The sequence below is a fragment of the Neophocaena asiaeorientalis genome, unplaced genomic scaffold (genome assembly GCF_003031525.2).
Source record: "Neophocaena asiaeorientalis asiaeorientalis breed wild unplaced genomic scaffold, Neophocaena_asiaeorientalis_V1.1 scaffold67, whole genome shotgun sequence".
NCBI lineage: Eukaryota > Metazoa > Chordata > Mammalia > Artiodactyla > Phocoenidae > Neophocaena > Neophocaena asiaeorientalis.
The window spans coordinates 6654271-6671677 of NW_020173731.1; the positions used below are offsets into that span (position 1 = coordinate 6654271).

The 17407-nt window shown below is 42.9% G+C and overlaps 1 protein-coding gene across 8 annotated transcripts in view; it reads right to left on the reverse strand.

Moving 5' to 3' along the window:
* The window catches only part of HHAT (hedgehog acyltransferase), a 334459-nt gene that overhangs the window by 193299 nt on the left and 123753 nt on the right, over nucleotides 1-17407 (reverse strand). For all 8 annotated transcript variants that reach the window (XM_024751038.1, XM_024751039.1, XM_024751044.1 and 5 more), the window contains one exon: nucleotides 1603-1753. In XM_024751038.1, the coding sequence (XP_024606806.1) occupies nucleotides 1603-1753 (151 nt within the window). The remainder of the gene's footprint in view (nucleotides 1-1602; nucleotides 1754-17407) is intronic.

The following is a 17407-nucleotide window of genomic DNA, read 5'->3' on the forward strand; positions in this document are numbered from 1 at the left end:
TAAAAGGAATCCAAATCAGAAAAGAAGAAGTAAAGATGTCACTGTTTGCAGATGACATGATACTATACATAGAGAATCCTGAAGATGCTACCAGAAAAGTACTAGAGCTAATCAATGAATTGGGTAAAGTAGCAGGATACAAAGGTAATGTACAGAAATCTCTGGCATTCCTAAACACTAATGATAAAAAATCTGAAAGTGAAATTAAGAAAACACTCCCATTTACAGTGGCATGGACATATATACTCTACCAAATGCAAAACAAGATAGCTAGTGGGAAGCAGCCACATAGCACATGGAGATCAGACCGCCTGCCAGGGGACACAGGTTCGATCCCGGGTCCAGGAAGATCCCACATGCCACGGAGCAACTAAGCCCGTGTGCCACAACTACTGAGCCTGTGCTCTAGAGCCTCCAAGCCACAGCTACTGAAACCCGTGCAACCTAGAGCCCGTGCTCTGCAACCACTGAGCCCGCATGCTGCGACTACTGAAGCCCATACACTTAGAGCCCGTGCTCTGCAACAAGAGAAGCCACCACAATGAGAAGCCCACGCACCGCAACGAAGAGTAGCCCCTGCTCGTTGCAACTAGAGAAAGCCCTCGTGCAGCAATGAAGACCCAGCACAGCCAATAAATAAACAAACAAATAAATAAATAAGGATGAAAGCTAACGTTTGTAAACACCTACTATGTGCCAGATGCTTTCAACGTACATATTAGCTTATTTAATCTTCAAAACAGCTTTTAGAGATGAGTATTATTATTATCATTACCATTATTACTACCATGTAAGAGATAAGAAAACTGAAACTTAGATTTAGTAAGTTGCCCTGGATCTGAGAGCTAGTAAATGCCCTGGCCTGTGCTATTAACTTAAGACTATTTTTTTAATCTACAGTCCCACATACAAAGATGTTATTTTCAAGAAAAACAGACAGTGATAAAATCATCAAAATATACGTCATGGGGGCTTCCCTGGTGGCACAGTGGTTAAGAATCCGCCTGCCAATGCAGAGGACACAGGTTCGATCCTGGGTCCAGGAAGATCCCACGTGCCACAGAGCAACTAGGCCCGTGCACCACGACCTCTGGGCCTGCACTCTGGAGCCCATGAGCCACAACTACTGAAGCCTGCGAGCCTGGAGCCCATGCTCTGCAGCGGGAGAGGCCACCGCAGTGAGAGGCCCACACACCGCAACGAAGAATAGCATCTGCTCACTGCAACTAAAGAAAGCCCGAGCGCAGCAACAAAGACCCAGTGCAGCCAAAACTTAATTAATTAATTAATTAATTAATTATATATATACGTCATGTCCCAAGTTAGTAAAAAACTGCTTTAGACATAGCCCTTTGTGTATCTGTACACAAACTTGGTGAGAAACTTTCTTACCTCACAATTTTCATAGCCTGACAATATTTTTGAGAGGGTCAGAAAACATGGATTGTCATCCTGTTAGACAGATTAAAAACACCGAAGTGCCAAATGCGGTTTGAGTGAAGGGCAGTGAAAGGATGGTGGCCCAGGCGCTTTGAAGCTGGCCAAGCCATGGGTCCTCCCACTGGATGTCCCTGAAGGGCCTTAATAAACCAAGACACTGACCTCCACATCCCCGTGAAACTGAACATGGTGCTCACACAGCGAGGGAGGGGCGGTGGCGTGAGTCCATCCAGGCGCATGAGCAGAGCTGGGACACCAAAGAGCACCAAGTACTTCACATAGAAGAAGAGCACTTGGGCCAACGCCAGTCCTCCTGAAAGACAGAGGGGCCTGTTAGACACAGCGACAAGAAGTGGAGCAATCTCCTGGGAAAGATGCAAGGCTCCAGAAACACACTACCTGCTCCCGCTTCTCCGACCACTCCCCTCCCCTCCCCGCAACTCACACATTTAACAAGTCTCCCATGTCGGTTCTGGGCAATGATATTTTGGGATTAACAAATATTGAAATCTCCTTTATTATTGTGACAGGCAACAGGACCTCTTAACCGCCATGCTTTTACAAATGCTAGAAAAGGGCACACTTTAAAAATACATAGATATGTAAATATATATATATATATATATATATGGCATTAAAAACTATTAGAAAGGAAAAATCCTTCCCAAATCCTTTCAAAACCTCACGTGAGTTCACACCCACTAGGATGGTTAAAAGCATAAAGTCAGATCAAAAAGGGGGCAAAGATGTGGAGAAGCTGGAACCATCATACACTGTTGGTAGGAATGTAAAATGATGTGGCCACTTTTCTTTTTGGCCATGCCACACAGCATGGGGGATCTTAGTTCCCTGACCAGGGATCAAACCCATGCACCCTGCAGTGGAAGCGCAGAGTCTTAACCACTGGACCACCAGGGAAGTCCTGATGCGGCCACTTTAGAAAACATTTGGCAGTTCTTAAATGATTAAACATACAGTTACCATGACCCAGCAATACCACCCTTGGGTATATACCCAAGAGAAATGAAAACAGGGGTCCACATAGAAACTTGTACCTGAATGTTCATAGCTGCATTATTCACCCAATAATGTGGTTAATAATCCGCCTCCCAATGCAGAGGACACGGGTTCGAGCCCTAGTCCAGGAAGATCCCACATGCCCTGGAGCAACTAAGCCCGTGAGCCACAACAACTGAGCCTGAGCTCTAGAGCCCATGAGCCATACCTACTGAGCCCGCGTGCTGCAACTACCGAAGCCCATGCACCTAGAGCCCGTGCTCCGCGACAAGAGAAGCCACTGCAATGAGAAGCCCGCACACCGCAACAAAGAGTAGCCCCGCTCGCTGCAAATAGAGAAAGGCCGTGCGCAGCAATGAAGACCTAATGCAGCCCAAAATTAATAAATTTAAAAAAAGAAAGAAAGAAATGAAGTACTGATACATGCTGCAACATGAATCTTGAAAACAACATGCTAAGTGAAGTGAGCCACAAAAGGCCACATATTACATGATTCCATTCAAATGAAAGTCCAGAAGAGGGAAACAAAAACAGAAATAGAGACAGAAAGTTGATTACTAGTTCTGTAGCACTGAGGGGCTGGAGAGCAAGATTATGGGGGGGGTGGCTAAATGGTAGGGGCTTTTTCTGAGTTAATGAAAATGTTCTAAAATTGGTGGTGGTGATATTTGCACATATCTGTGATATACTAAAAGCCATTGAGTTGTACACTTTAAATGGATGGATTGTATGATATGTGAACTCTATCACAATAAAGCTATTAAAAAAAAACACACACACACAAGGGCCCCAAGCTGTAAGAACCAGCAGCTTCTTGGCCAGAACTGTGTCCTTCTGGAGCAAAAGGAATGCAGGGTGTGGGCGCAGGGTGAGATCTGAGGCCGAGACACATACTCTGGCGCCACAGGCCTCCGCCTGTGCCCTCTGAGGGCGACCCATGTCTCCAGCTGGAGCTCAGGATGCTCTACTGATTGACACATCCCTGTGGGCTTCTGGGCCAGTTGCTTCCAACCTCTTCACCCTGAGAGGAGGATGGGGCATCTGGGCTATAGGTCTACGGGGCACCACAAACCTGGGCAAACTGCTGGCCTCAGCAGCAGCGTGAGGAGGTGAAGCGAGTCTGCCAGAGCAGTGCCCATAAGGAGAAGGCCAAGGCCAAAGTGCACGAGGAAACCCTGGAGTAGATGACCAGTGGCCACGTGCTGTCCGACCTCCAAATTCACCTTCCCCAGCATGCAGGGAAATAATGCAGGGCAGGCTGATGCCACTGACCAGCTTATCCGTGGGATAGTCTGAAGGAAAGAGCTAAGCCTTAAAGAAGTACTAGCAGAAGATATTACTATCTGGTCCTCTTGATGTTACACAAGGATCTTTTAAAGAATATCACTACCATGGAATGTATGTCTATAAATAGTAATTGTGTACCAGAAGAAACACATAAGCCATTTTCTGAATATACAATTTGGGCAAAGGCAAACAGTGGTTCAAATTCAACAGCCATATGTCTTATAAGGAGAAAACCCCCGGAATCACCGTGTCTCAGTCCCACTCGGGCGTGGTCAAACAGGTTCTTTCTGGAAACCAGACCACAGTCATATCTGTTGGAAGGGCTGGTATATAATGGTAGCCTTCTTGGATGTATCTGATAAGAGACAAGAAAAAAGCTGATGTGTGTGCATGTGTGTGTGTGAATACATATATATATGTGTGTGTGTGTGTATATATACAAATTCAACAGGAAGAGGGGTATATATGCTAACAATACCATCCCAAAAGCATTTGCTGGGGGGCACAGGACTACCCTGAATGGTGGAGAAATCAGTTCCATTGGCTGAGATGGCAGTGAGGGAACCTATAACATATTTCAAAATGAACCACCAGGCTCTAGTCAGAAAAGTCTCAGAGCTACCAAAAGGCAGGACAGAAGTAAGAATGACTAATTAAAAGGCACAAAGCTTCCAGATCTGACAATGATCAGCCTGAAGAACTGAAGGTGTCGAAGGACCTATGGAAGACGAATATGGATGGTCAAGGCCACCCAGAGCTCTTTAATAGATGAAGCATCAGAGGTTTCTTTTCCTTGTTAACGGATACCAGATCAGGAAGAACAGGCTGCTCCTCGTCTCAAATGCTGCCTTGAATTTGACATTTTTTTCATACAGCTGTTATATATGCAGCATATGAATTAAAATCCATAACTGAATCTACATTTTTATGAATCACCATTTGCATACAATCGTCACCATTTGTTAGTACTTTCATATGGAACTAGGCTAAGGAAAGGGTTGACTTTGTACAGGTCTTTAATAGAACTCTGTGGCTAGACCTAATTGAAGATAACACAATTGGGGATTTTTTTCCCCCAATATGGATGGAAAGCATAGGAAGCCACACATTTATCAATATGCAACAAGTGCCCCATTTACCTGATATTGACTAGTTTTTTATGGATTAAGATACAAAAGGCTTAACTTTTTCCTTGACATTTTAGTAACTGGTTCATAAGCTTATAGAAAAAGAAATGATGCATAGTGGTTGTTAAAACATTATAATTTTGATTTCTGTATTTAGTCTTTCTGGAAAAAAAATGTGTTAAACCCATGTGTTAAACCCATGAGTTTAACAATTCTGCTCTCTTGCTGTTGATTTCTATCATCCCTATGAAAGACGCATGGCTCATTCTTCTTTCCCCTTGACCTGAAGATTAGTCTTTCCCTTTTAAGATTTGGCCCAAGGTTTCAGGGCTAACCCTAGGGATTAACAATCTCCCACTAGGAATAGGATATGCTGGAAGGCAACATAAGAAAGAAAAATATCATATGATATCACTTATATGTGGAATCTAAAAAATGGTACAAATGTACTTATGTACAAAACAGAAATAGAGTCACAGACGTAAAAAAAACCAAACTTATGGTTACCAGGGGGGAAAGGGGGAAGGAGGAATAAACTGGGAGATTGGGACTGACATATCTAAAATAGATAACTAAGAAGGACCTACTCTATAGCACAGGGAACTCTACTCAATACTCTGTAATGACTCATATGGGAAAAGAATCTAAAAAAGAGTGGATGTACGTATATGTATAACTGATTCACTTTGCTGTAGAGCAGAAACTAATACAACACTGTAAATCACCTATATTCCAATAAAAATTCAGAAAAAAGAATACAATACTCTGATTGAAAGTTATTTGACATACATAAATTGAACTCACTTTCAGTATATTTAAAAATACAAAATTTAGCTATTTTTTTAATACTTTAAAACATTTTTGCCAGGATTATATTTAAAAGATCTTCTTACTAGCAGGAGTTATGATTGGTTTTTACCCGACCCAACACCTTCCTCCCAAAACGGTCATAGATGAGTTCATACGTTACACTCATTTATTCAACAAGCATGGCCCGAGCACCTGACCACTGAATCACTAGTTAGTTGCTATAGGAAGTAGACTAGTGGTCAGACCAGGTGGGGATCCAGGCTTCAGGGAGCTCACAGGTCAGTTTCATTACAGTTCCATTTATCTCTCCCCTTGGCACTTGGTGTTTTCTTCTGCCTTTATGCCCTATCCCACCGTTTCCTGGCAAAATGCCATTTATCCTTCAGGCCCCAATTCCAATATGGCCTCTTCTTAACTTCCCTATGCTTCAAGCGGAATCAATAACTTATTTTGCATTAATTCAATATATAATTATTGAGCACCAACGGCTTACCAGATACTGAGCCATACAGTGTTGAATAAAGACATGAGATCCCTGCTTTATAGAGTATCCAGTGTGTTAAAAGTGACAGAAAATAATGTAAATCAGGAGTGGGATTAAAATCCTCACGTCTAGAACGATCTGAACACAGTGACTTAGACACATTTGTTAGAACACTTAAAACTATTCGTTGTAATTATTACATGCCTAGTATGGTGTAGATGCTTGGTATACATCAGTGGACATTCCTGCCTTCATGGGGCTTACATCCTAACAAGACTCAACAAAAAACAGACATAAAAATAAATAAATTCTATACGGATACTAAGGAAGTATGGCAGAACATATTCCCCAACAGTGGCTGCAATGATATCTTCCATCTCACATGCCCTTCTGTAATGTAATCTTGCCACTCCCCCCGTCAAAAGTAAATCTGGGCAGATCCTAGGACCAAGAGATTCAGAAAAAGTGATGCTGTTCCAATTCCAAGTGTAGCCTGTCGTTGGCCTGGCATCTTCTGCTTCCTGCCCTTTGGAACGCTCACTCTTGGATCCAGCTGCCAGGCTGCGAGATGCCTGAGCCACGTAGAGAGGCCACATGAAGATGCTCTAGAGGACAGCACCCGCTGAGCTCCCAGCCAAGTCAGCCTCACCTGCCAACCGTGTGAGGAGCCACCTTCGATGTCCTGCCCAGTAGAACCTTCAGATGCCTGCAGCATGAGCTGATATCTGGCAGCAACCACAGGAGAGACCCCAAGCAAGAACTACCCAACCGGGCTTCCCTGGTGGTGCAGTGGTTGAGAGTCTGCCTGCCGATGCAGGGGACACGGGTTCGTGCCCCAGTCCGGGAGGATCCCACATGCCGCGGAGCGGCTGGGCCCGTGAGCCGTGGCCGCTGAGCCTGGGCATCCGGAGCCTGTGCTCCGCAACGGGAGAGGCCACAACAGTGAGAGGCCCGTGTAACACAAAATAAATAAATAAATAAAAGAACTACCCAACCAAGTCCTGTCAACCAACGAAACAGTGAGAGAGAGGAAATCACTGTTTTCAACTAAGTTTGGGGATGGTTTGTTATTCAGTAATAGCCCACTGGGACAGAGGGTGATAAATGCAATGGAAAAAGAAATAAAAATTGTTGAGCAGGGTAAGGGAACTCAGAATGGAGAGATGGCAGGTGCTGCTATGTTTTAAAAGGGGAGTCAGGGTGGTCCTCATTGAAAAGAGGATATTTGAGCAAAAACTTGAAGGTAAGGGGGTGAGCTATGCAGCCCCCCGGCTCTCTCCAGGCTGTCATCATCCTTTGTTCTATGGTTTGTGCTGTGATTATCACACCAGACCACAGTTGTACCCATTCTGCGAGACCACAAGCTTTTCAAGATCAGGAATTATATCTTATGCCTCTTGTATTCCCAACACCTAATATCTGACCTATAATTAGAGCTTAATAAATGTTTCCTTGAAAAGTAACTGAATTGATAACTCACCCTGTAGTATGAAAACTATTTGTATCAGGGTTTTTCTGGGAAGTATACTGATATTCTAAGATCTTAATCCTCTATTCTGAGGACTAAGCCACTACTGAAGTTCAGACCTGCCACCAAATAAAAGAATCCTCTGTGGGTCTGGGACTTTCCAGCATCAGGAACAAAGCCGGGAAAGGGAGACAGAAACAGAAGTCCTAGGTCTCTGCTTGCTATTGCCTCCAAGTGACTGAATGTGCAGTGACTTCTACCACCTGTGGGCCACCTCCAACTGGAAGGGCCTCAAACTCAACTTGTCCAAAGAGAATGAGGCTTTCTCTCCCTCAAAACCAGAAACAGAGTAGACTTTTGAGACAGGAGGAGATTAATTCTACAAAGAGTTCTAGGAGAATGGGGACTGAGAAAAAGCCCCAAATGTTGGGGTTCCCTTGAGTTCAGCCCTTCCTCCATTGACACCCCTACCTACCCAGCCCTCCATACTCTCTGCATTTGATATGACCTCACCGTAATTTGAACTGATCTAAAGCAGCTGATGATGGGCTCCCATGTGGCTTTCCCCCTCCTCTCAGCTCTGGTCCTCAAACAAGTAGATGAAGAATTTCATATTGGGGGGGGTAGGTGTGAAGGGGAAAGTGAGTCAGGCCCAACTCACTTTTCCTCCCTGGAACTACTCATTTTACCCAATCGCACCCTTCACTCTCTCTTTGCTCACTCATTCCTCTGCCTAAAGGTCTTCCCTTCCCCATTTTGTCTGCTGAAACTGTATCCTTCTTTAAGGCCCCACCTAAGGCCATTATTTCACAAAGTCTTCCCTAAAGCTCCAGCCAAAACAGTCACATGCTTCCTTGCAAGTACATAACGTGGGACAGCTTTCTGCGAAGTCCGGTCACCGTAAGCTCTATGGGGCAGGGGCCACAGCTGTCCTCTCCACCTCCATCCCCTTAGCCCCAAGCAGTGTCTGACACAGCATGGATATGACCAATGGGTATTTGCTGAATGAAGGAATGCACTGAAAAAAATAAATGTACTTTCATGTATATTAACCCACTGCTATTTTTTATTCAACCCTGGGTCCTAAGTATTACTCCCATTGTCAGATTTAAAAAAACAAACATTTGTCAGGATTATGACCTCCTCAAGTCTCAGGGGTCATCAACACTGGATCTTAAAACCCAGGTCTCTTGTTTCCAAAATCAATGACCTCTCCCTCTAGTGAAAAGCCTTCACTAACCAGAGAATGGGTCAAGTCATGTCTTATGCCACAGTTTGCCGAGGATTGAAGAGAGACGTCCCTCGGCTCTGCTGGCCGGCTGCAGAGCTGCCATCTTTGCATGCCTGAGCCCTGTCCTTGGGATGCCAACAGTCAGTGAAAGGCACTGGCTCCGGCTTCACTCCGCTTCAGGAGGCATGTTGTCTCTGCACCATCACACTGTCGTATCTGTCCCCACCAGCTTGTGCCACCCTGACCCACCACTATACTCCCATCTCCAGCCTGTCCTAGGTTCCTGCCTCAGTCCATACCCTGACCTCAACCCTGGACCTTTTCTGCTCCAAGGCAAGTGACTCCAGTCACTTTCATCTTGCCTACATCTAACTTATCCTAGATTTTGTGAACCATTCTGTGATTGTCTGTTCGGATTAGGAAGCCTAGATATTTTATAAAAGTTTCCTCACACATAAAGTTCTTTATAAGAATTTTCGTGCCTACAGTGAACAGTACCGTATTTCACACCTAAAAATGTGGTAAGAGCATAGATCTCATGTTAAGTATTCTTACCACAATAATTAAAAAAAAGAACCTTTCCTATATAAGATCAGGGTGAGTACTAGAAGTATAAAGATTAGTCAGTAAGAATACAGATCAGGAACCACAACCTAAAGAGAAGTAGTGCCATGAAAGAATTGGCAATTCTTCCCTTCTCGCTGGGGGTATCAGGAGGAAGGGGAGCTCACGTCTTGGGAAGGTCAACACCTGTGGTCAGAATTACCATGATTTCACAGATTCCCATAGAGACACTAAAGCAGAGATAGCTATTGCCTTGCAGTGGTTACATAACACTCTTTGTCAGGAGGAGAAGATGGACTGGTGCCAAGAAAACCAAGTCAGTAAACGTGATTGACAGGGGAAGGGCATGAGATAATAAAACTGAGGAATTGCTACCACGAGCTACAGAAGAGCAAGCATTGAAGTCAGGAAGGAAAGAACGGCGTGCTGGTGAGAGATGCCGCCAACGGGGCTCATGAACCTTGCCCAGCCTGCCGAGGCCAAGGAGATACAAGGAATTCAATAAGTAACTACAGCAAATTCTGTAGTTTCAACCTAAACCTAAGGATTTAGAAGTTGAACCTGCAGCCCCACCAGGTAGGAGTCAGTGTCTCACCTTCTGGGTCAACAGGATAACTGACCTACTGAAGGAGAAACCAGCTGGAACCCAGCAATGAGTTCAGACGCATCCACTACATCGTCCTGAGCTGAATCTCTAACTAAAGTGAATACCTGTCATTTATCTACCGGGGCATGGTTTGCGTCACAAGATTCCCTGCTCATACTATAGTAATAATATGCTCTAAACAACTGGCTGTACGTGTAGATGACAAGGTCACCCACGCCCAGCAGTTGACCCTCCAGGGCTCACAAAGGAGGGATGGTGGTCCCAGCACCCAGGCTGCATCTCCCCCATGAGCAGTTCAGAGAAGGCTGCTTCTTAGAAATGCAAATACTGAGTATTCAGTGCAAGTAATGCCAAACCAAGGAGCTGGGAGGAGTCAAAAAAAAAAGGCAATGAGTCGGAGAGGCTAGAGGAATGGTAATCAAAGTGCCCAAACCCCCAAACTGGAGGTGAGCCAAGAGGGTGGATGCCAAATGAAACAAGAACACACTCAAGTTGTTCAAGAGTGATCCTGGAGATGTAACTTTCTGGCCACACAATTTCTTTCTAAGTGACGTACAGCAGAGGACAGAGAGGCCAGGCTGTAGTCCTCAGGTGGGTCCCCATTCCGGCGGGGGGCGGGGCAGCAGCCAAGCAAGGGGACCAAGGCCTGGGCTCTCCTGACAGGGTGTAAGTCAGAGCTCTGCCCTTTCTTCTCTCCCTACGACTGTGAGGATGGGACCCACAACATCCTTTACATGAGGCTCCTCAAACAACTCTAGTTCATTTTCCACATGCCCTATTCGTTACCAACAGCCATTTAAAACAATAGTCACATACGTAGCGAAAGTGTAAAGAAACACATGAGAGCAAAAATCACCAAACTCAGGATAGCGGTTACCATTTAGAAGGAGGAAGGGAAAGGCAATCAGGAGGGGTCTCCACGGGGCTTCAACTATGTTGGTGATACTTTACTTTTTAAACTAAGTGATGGATAAACACATATTCACTATATTTTTAATGACTTTTGAAATATCTCAAGAGTGTGTGTGTGTGTGTGTGTGTGTGTGTGTATAAAATATAGTCTCACTGCCAGGACAAGTTTACCAACAAACTAGTTTCTGAGGATACATTCTGGCATACTAGCAGCAGCTACTGATTACTAAGCACTTGCTCTCGCTATATACCGAGCAGTAGGCATCATCATTCTTAATTCTCACAACATACCCCTCTGTGGGCACGGGTATTATTACGGCCCACATTTTACAGACAGGAACCTGGGCACAAAAAAAGGTTACAAAGCTTGCTTAAGATCACACACTAAAGTAGCAGAGTCAGGACTTGAATCTGGATCTGCTGTTTCCAAGTCACCACATTTACTAGATTCACATACAACTCTGAGACCAGACTCGGAACAGAGTCTGTGTGAGGTAGACCAGATGACAGGACAACAAGTGAGCTGCTAAAGGGAGTTGAAGGAGGTATTCCAAGCAGAAAAAAACAGGCAGGGACCGGGCTCTAAAGATCCTCAGGAAGCCAGCTTCAAGGAGCACACAGTAAGTAAAGATACGCAAAAAACAAATGTGCTGTGGTGAACAACTCTGGATTCACAGATGTGAGAATTCTGATCCTCATAGCATCAAAATAAGTAGTTATCAACTCAGAAAGTTTACCTTCCAAAATGCTTAATCTTTGGGCATACTAGTTAATGCAAAATCTACTTTTCAAAACTTTCTTCTTGTTAGAGTTTAAAGCACCAAAATGCCTCTCTTCAAAGAAAAGGTATGCTGCTAGGGGGAAAATAAGTTATCTGGATAGAATATTAAATCCTATTTTCCCATCCTCTTTAATTATAGATTGTTAACATCTTTAGGGAAAAGGCTATAAGCCACAATAAATCACACTTAATATCAAATCATAATTGTCCAATAAAAATATTAAATACATCACAAAATATATCTTAAAGTAAAATCAAAGTGTTCCAGAAGCATTTTTAAATGGTAAAATAAATTTAAAATCTTTTTAAAAAATGACTATTGCCATGTAACAGAACAGACATGCTGAATTAAGAGTTTATATAAGTCTGCAAAGGCCCCTCCCCATCCAAAAACTGTGAGGGAAGAAGAACCCACGCAGCAGAAACAAAGTAATACTACACACACAGCTAAGTAAGACTTAATGAAGTTATGTGGGAAAGGAGGGAGATTTACACGGGGCTGAGTGACCTGAAAACTCTAAAAAGCAAATCTGCAGGTAGAGATCAGGTGTAGATTATTGTTTGAATTTTAATGTTTCAGTGTAACTCATTTTGCCCAGAAGAAGTGGTCTGTAAAATCTATGTGCAAAAAGAATTGGAAATTAACTACTAATTAAAGTATTCTATTGCAAATCCTCAAGAAACCAAAAAATCACTTTAGGAAGCAAATAACTGCCTCCCCAAAGTATCCAACAAATTTATATTTGCATATATCAACTTTGCTTAAAAGAAAAATACGCCTATTTTATGGTATCTAAGAAGTTAGCTGTACACTAAGCTACCTGAGCACAATAATGGGTTAGGTAGGGATCAACAAAGATCACAGTATTCTGAGGGATACTGGGGAGGGAAAGGGAGGGCAAGGGATAGTGTTTTAGTGTTTTAGTGTTTTAAATAACTGTGGTGCAACTTGCTACCCTTTATGACCCCACATGGAGCAGGCATCTCTCCCATTCTGCAAGCATGCACCATGAAATTATCCTCCCACCACCCGGAGCACCTGTAATTGAACAGTCAAGTCCCACGGTAGTAAATCCCAGTGTAGCTACGGGTTCACGCTATATTAATTTTAAATAACCTCAGGATTCTAATCCAAGGAGAGAATTTATAAAAATGTTCTGTTGTATCTTAACAAACCTCGGCATATTTAATGCCTCCAAAGGGTGAAAAAATGAAGAGACTCTTAACGCTATCTGACATGTGTTTGTGTCCCTAGTTTTCAAGACAGACATCAGATGTCAAACGTCTGATCCCTCTTCCTTCATTGTGATGTTATAGAAGGAGAAAAAGCCAATGGATGGCTTTGTTAGCATTTCGTTAGCATTTAGGTAGGTGCGCAGACATTATTTCAACAACAGCTAGTGCTTAAACAATGAGTTACAAAACTACATGTACTCAGGAGATGGGGCTCTAAAGTCCAACCAGTGAACAGTTAAGATTTCAAAAGACTGTAATGTACATTCCGCAGAGCTTCATTATATCTTTACCTATGAGGTGAGAACAACTCACTTGCAATTATTTTCACCACCCCACCCCTTCAATCACTCTCAAATCCCTCGCCAAAGCTCTCTTTTATCCCCATAACCTCATATACCTGGATTTACCATAGGTTTACCATGGTGAAACACTATTCAATAATGAACTCAAGAAATGTGATCTTTTTGGGGTCTTTTAAAGAAAAGCCCTAAGTTATTGCCTTTGCCCTCCTTAATCCTAAACTCCTAAACTCAAATTCAGGTATAGTTTCAGATTGCCATATTTTGTCTTCTTATAAGATTCTGATGTTCAAAAGAAAATGAGGATACATGTCATCGTACATTTGTCCAAAGCCCCAGGATGTACAACACCAAGAGTGAACCCCTATTGTAAACTATGGACTTTGGGTGATAATGATGTATCAATGTAGGTTCATCAATTTTAGCTGATGTACCTTCTCTGATAGGGGATGTTTACAGTGGGCAGCCAGGGGGAACAGGAGGTATATAGGAAATCTCTGTACCTTCCTCTCAATTTTGCTGTGAACCTGGAAGTGCTATAAAAAAAATAATAAAGTCTTTTTAAAAAAGAATGAAAGAAAAGAAAGTGAGAGTTATTATCTTTTAGAGATACTAGTGAAATGTTTATGTATAGTGATAAGACATCTGGGATTTGCTTCCAAACAGTAGTATCGGAGAGAGTACAGATGAAAGAAAAAATGGCCATGATTTGATAATTGTTGAACCTGGGTGATGAATATTTGGGGGTTAATTATATGCTTACGCTTTTATTTTTCCAAAGTATGAACTTTTAAAATGGGAGGCATTAAGAGCCCCCACCAGAACGCTGAATTTTAGCCAGAAATATTTAACTTCCTGTTTACCCACCAACCAAACACATTTGCAGGGGATAGTGAGCAAAATGTACTAATACCAGCACAATTCCACCTCCTTCTCACATTGTGAGCACAGAAAGTCTGCAAAGGGTAAAATGGAGAGGCCAGTTACAGGAAGGAGAAGGGAGAGAATGCCATGAGGTGGAATAATGAACCTGCTTATCAGTCCCTGAATCACTGGGAACTGGCAGCCCATGAAGAAGCATGTCTCCATATAGGAAGATGCCCCACTGCGATCTTCATCAATAAAAACGTTTCTCAAGTTGATTTGGTTCTAAGAATCACCTAGGATAACAGGTAATCACAGAGATTCCCAGGCCCCTCCCTGACAGATTCTGGTTCAGTAGGTTTGGGTCAGAGCCCTGAAATCTGAATGCAGAACAAGTGCTGGGAAGTTATGTTCAGTCAAGTTTGAGAAATTCTGAGTTAAAAAATACACACCCTATTCCCTTTCCCCATGTTTAAAAATATACATCAAAGTGTAAACAGCAATTTTCCTGGGGAAAGTAAGGTTACCTTTCTGCTGCTGTTCATTCACATTTTCTGATTTTCATATATAGAAAAGAGACGCCTCTCTTGCTCAACCTGTTGGTTCTACGACAGAACTTCAAAGGTAATGTTTCAGACTCATTCTGACACTCATGGCCGAGTTACCAAAAAAGGGAACATGCAGGGAATTTCAAAGCAAAATCTGAGCCACAGGACTGACCTTCAATCTTCTTAGCTAAAGACTGCTATAATTTTGATAACAGCAACATAATTGTGAAGAAACAATATTCTTCTAGCTTGAGACGGAAGACCAGTGGTCTCCTGGGCCCAATCTGATACCCTCCATTAGAGAAAGGAAGCCCCAAATTTCTCTGCAAAGAGTTCTGCTAAAATAAATACGTCCTCAAAAAGTCATGCTACTCTATTTACAACAGCCAAGCAACCTAAGCATCCATCAACAGATGAACAGATAAAGAAGATGTGGTGTATATATACAGTGGAATATTACTCAACCATAAAAAAGAATGAAATAATGCCATTTGCAGCAACATGGATGGACCTAGAGATTATCATATTAGGTGAAGTAAGTCAGACAGAGGAAGACAAATATCGTACAATATCACTTATATGTGGAATCTTAAAAAATGACACAAATGAATCTATATAAAAAACAGAAATAGAGGACTTGGTTCAAAGTAGCAGAGTAGAAGGATGTGCTCTTACACACTCTTGGGAGAGCACCGGAATCACAACTAACTACTGAACAATCCTCAAGAGTAAGACACTGGAACTCACCAAAACAGATACCCCACATCCAAGGACAAAGGAGAAGCCACAATGAGACGGTAGGAAGGGCACAATCACAGTAAAATCAAACCCCATAACTGCCGGGTGGGTGACTCACAGACTGGAGAACACTTACACCACAGGAGTCCACCCACTGGAGTGAAGGTTCTGAGCCCCACATCAGGCTTCCCAAACTGGGGGTCTGGCAACAGCAGGAAGACTACCTAGAGAATCAGACTTTGAAGGCTAGCCGGATTTGACTGCAGGACTTCAACAGGACTAGGGAAACACAGACTCCACACTTCGAGGGCACACACAAAGTAGTGTGATCATCGGGACCCAGAGGAAGGAACAGTGACCCCATACGAGACTGAACCAGACCTACCTGCTAGTGCTGGAGGGTCTCAAGCAGAGACCATGCTGTGTCTCACCATGACGATAAGGACACTGACAGCAGAAGTTCTGGGAAGTACTCCTTGGCGTGAGCCCTCCCAGAGTCCGCCATCAGACCCACCAAAGAGCCGGGTAGGCTCCAGTGTTGGGTCGCCTCAGGCCAAAAAACTAACAGGGAGGGAATCCAGCCCTACCCATCAGCAGACAAGCAGATTAAAGTTTTACTGAGTTCTGCCCACCAGAGCAACAACTAGCTCTACCAACCACCAGTCCCTCCCATCAGGAAACTTGCACAAGCCTCTTAGATAGACTCATCCACCAGAGGGAAGACAGGAGAAGCAAGAAGAACTACAGTCCTGCAGCATGTGGAACAAAAACCACATTCACAGAAAGACAAGATGAAAAGGCAGAGGGCTATGTACCAGAGGAAGGAACAAGATAAAACCCCAGAAAAACAACTAAATGAAGTGGAGATAGGCAACCTTCCAGAAAAAGAATTCAGAATAATGATAGTGAAGATGATCCAGGACCTCGGAAAAAGAATGGAGGCAAAGATTGAGACGGTGTAAGAAATGTTTAACAAAGACCTAGAAGAATTAAAGAACAAACAGAGATGAACAATATAATAACTGAAATGACAAATACACTAGAAGGAATCAATAGCAGAATAACTGAGGCAGAAGAACAGATAAGTGACCTGGAAGACAGAATAGTGGAATTCACTGCTGTGGAACAGAATAAAGAAAAAAGAATGAAAAGAAATGAAAACAGCCTAACAGACCTCTGAGACAACATTAAACATAACAACATTTACATTATAGGGGTCCCAGAAGGAGAAGAGAGAGAGAAAGGACCAGAGAAAAAAGTCAAAAAATACCTAGAGACAAATGACAATGAAAACATGACAATCCAAAACCCATGGGATGCAGCAAAAGCAGTTCTAAGAGGGAAGTTTATAGCTATACAATCGTACCTCAAGAAACAACAAACATCTCAAACAATCTAACCTTACACCTAAAGGAGCTAGAGAAAGAAGAACAAACAAAGCCCATACTTAGTAGAAGGAAAGAAATCATAAAGATCCGAGCAGAAATAAATGAAATTGAAACAAAGAAAACAAGAGCAAAGATCAATAAAACTAAAAGCTGGTTCTTTGAAAAGAGAAACAAAATTGACAAACCATTAGCCAGACTCATCAAGAAAAAGAGGGAGTGGACTCAAATCAATAAAATTAGAAATGAAAAAGGAGAAGTTACAACAGACAAAACAGAAATACAAAGCACCCTAAGAGACTACAACAAGCAACTAACTCCATGCATATAAAATGGACATTCTGGAAGAAATGGACAAATTCTTAGAAAGGTACAACCTTCCAAGACAGAACCAGGAAGAAACAGAAAATATGAACAGACCAAACACAAGGAATGAAATTGAAACTGTGATTAAAAATCTTCCAACAAACAAAAGTCCAGGATCAGACGGCTTCACAGGGGAACGGGAAAGCGGTGGGGGGTAGGGGTGGTGGTGTGATGAATTGGGCGATTGGGATTGATATGTATACACTGATGTGTATAAAATGGATAACTAATAAGAACCTGCTG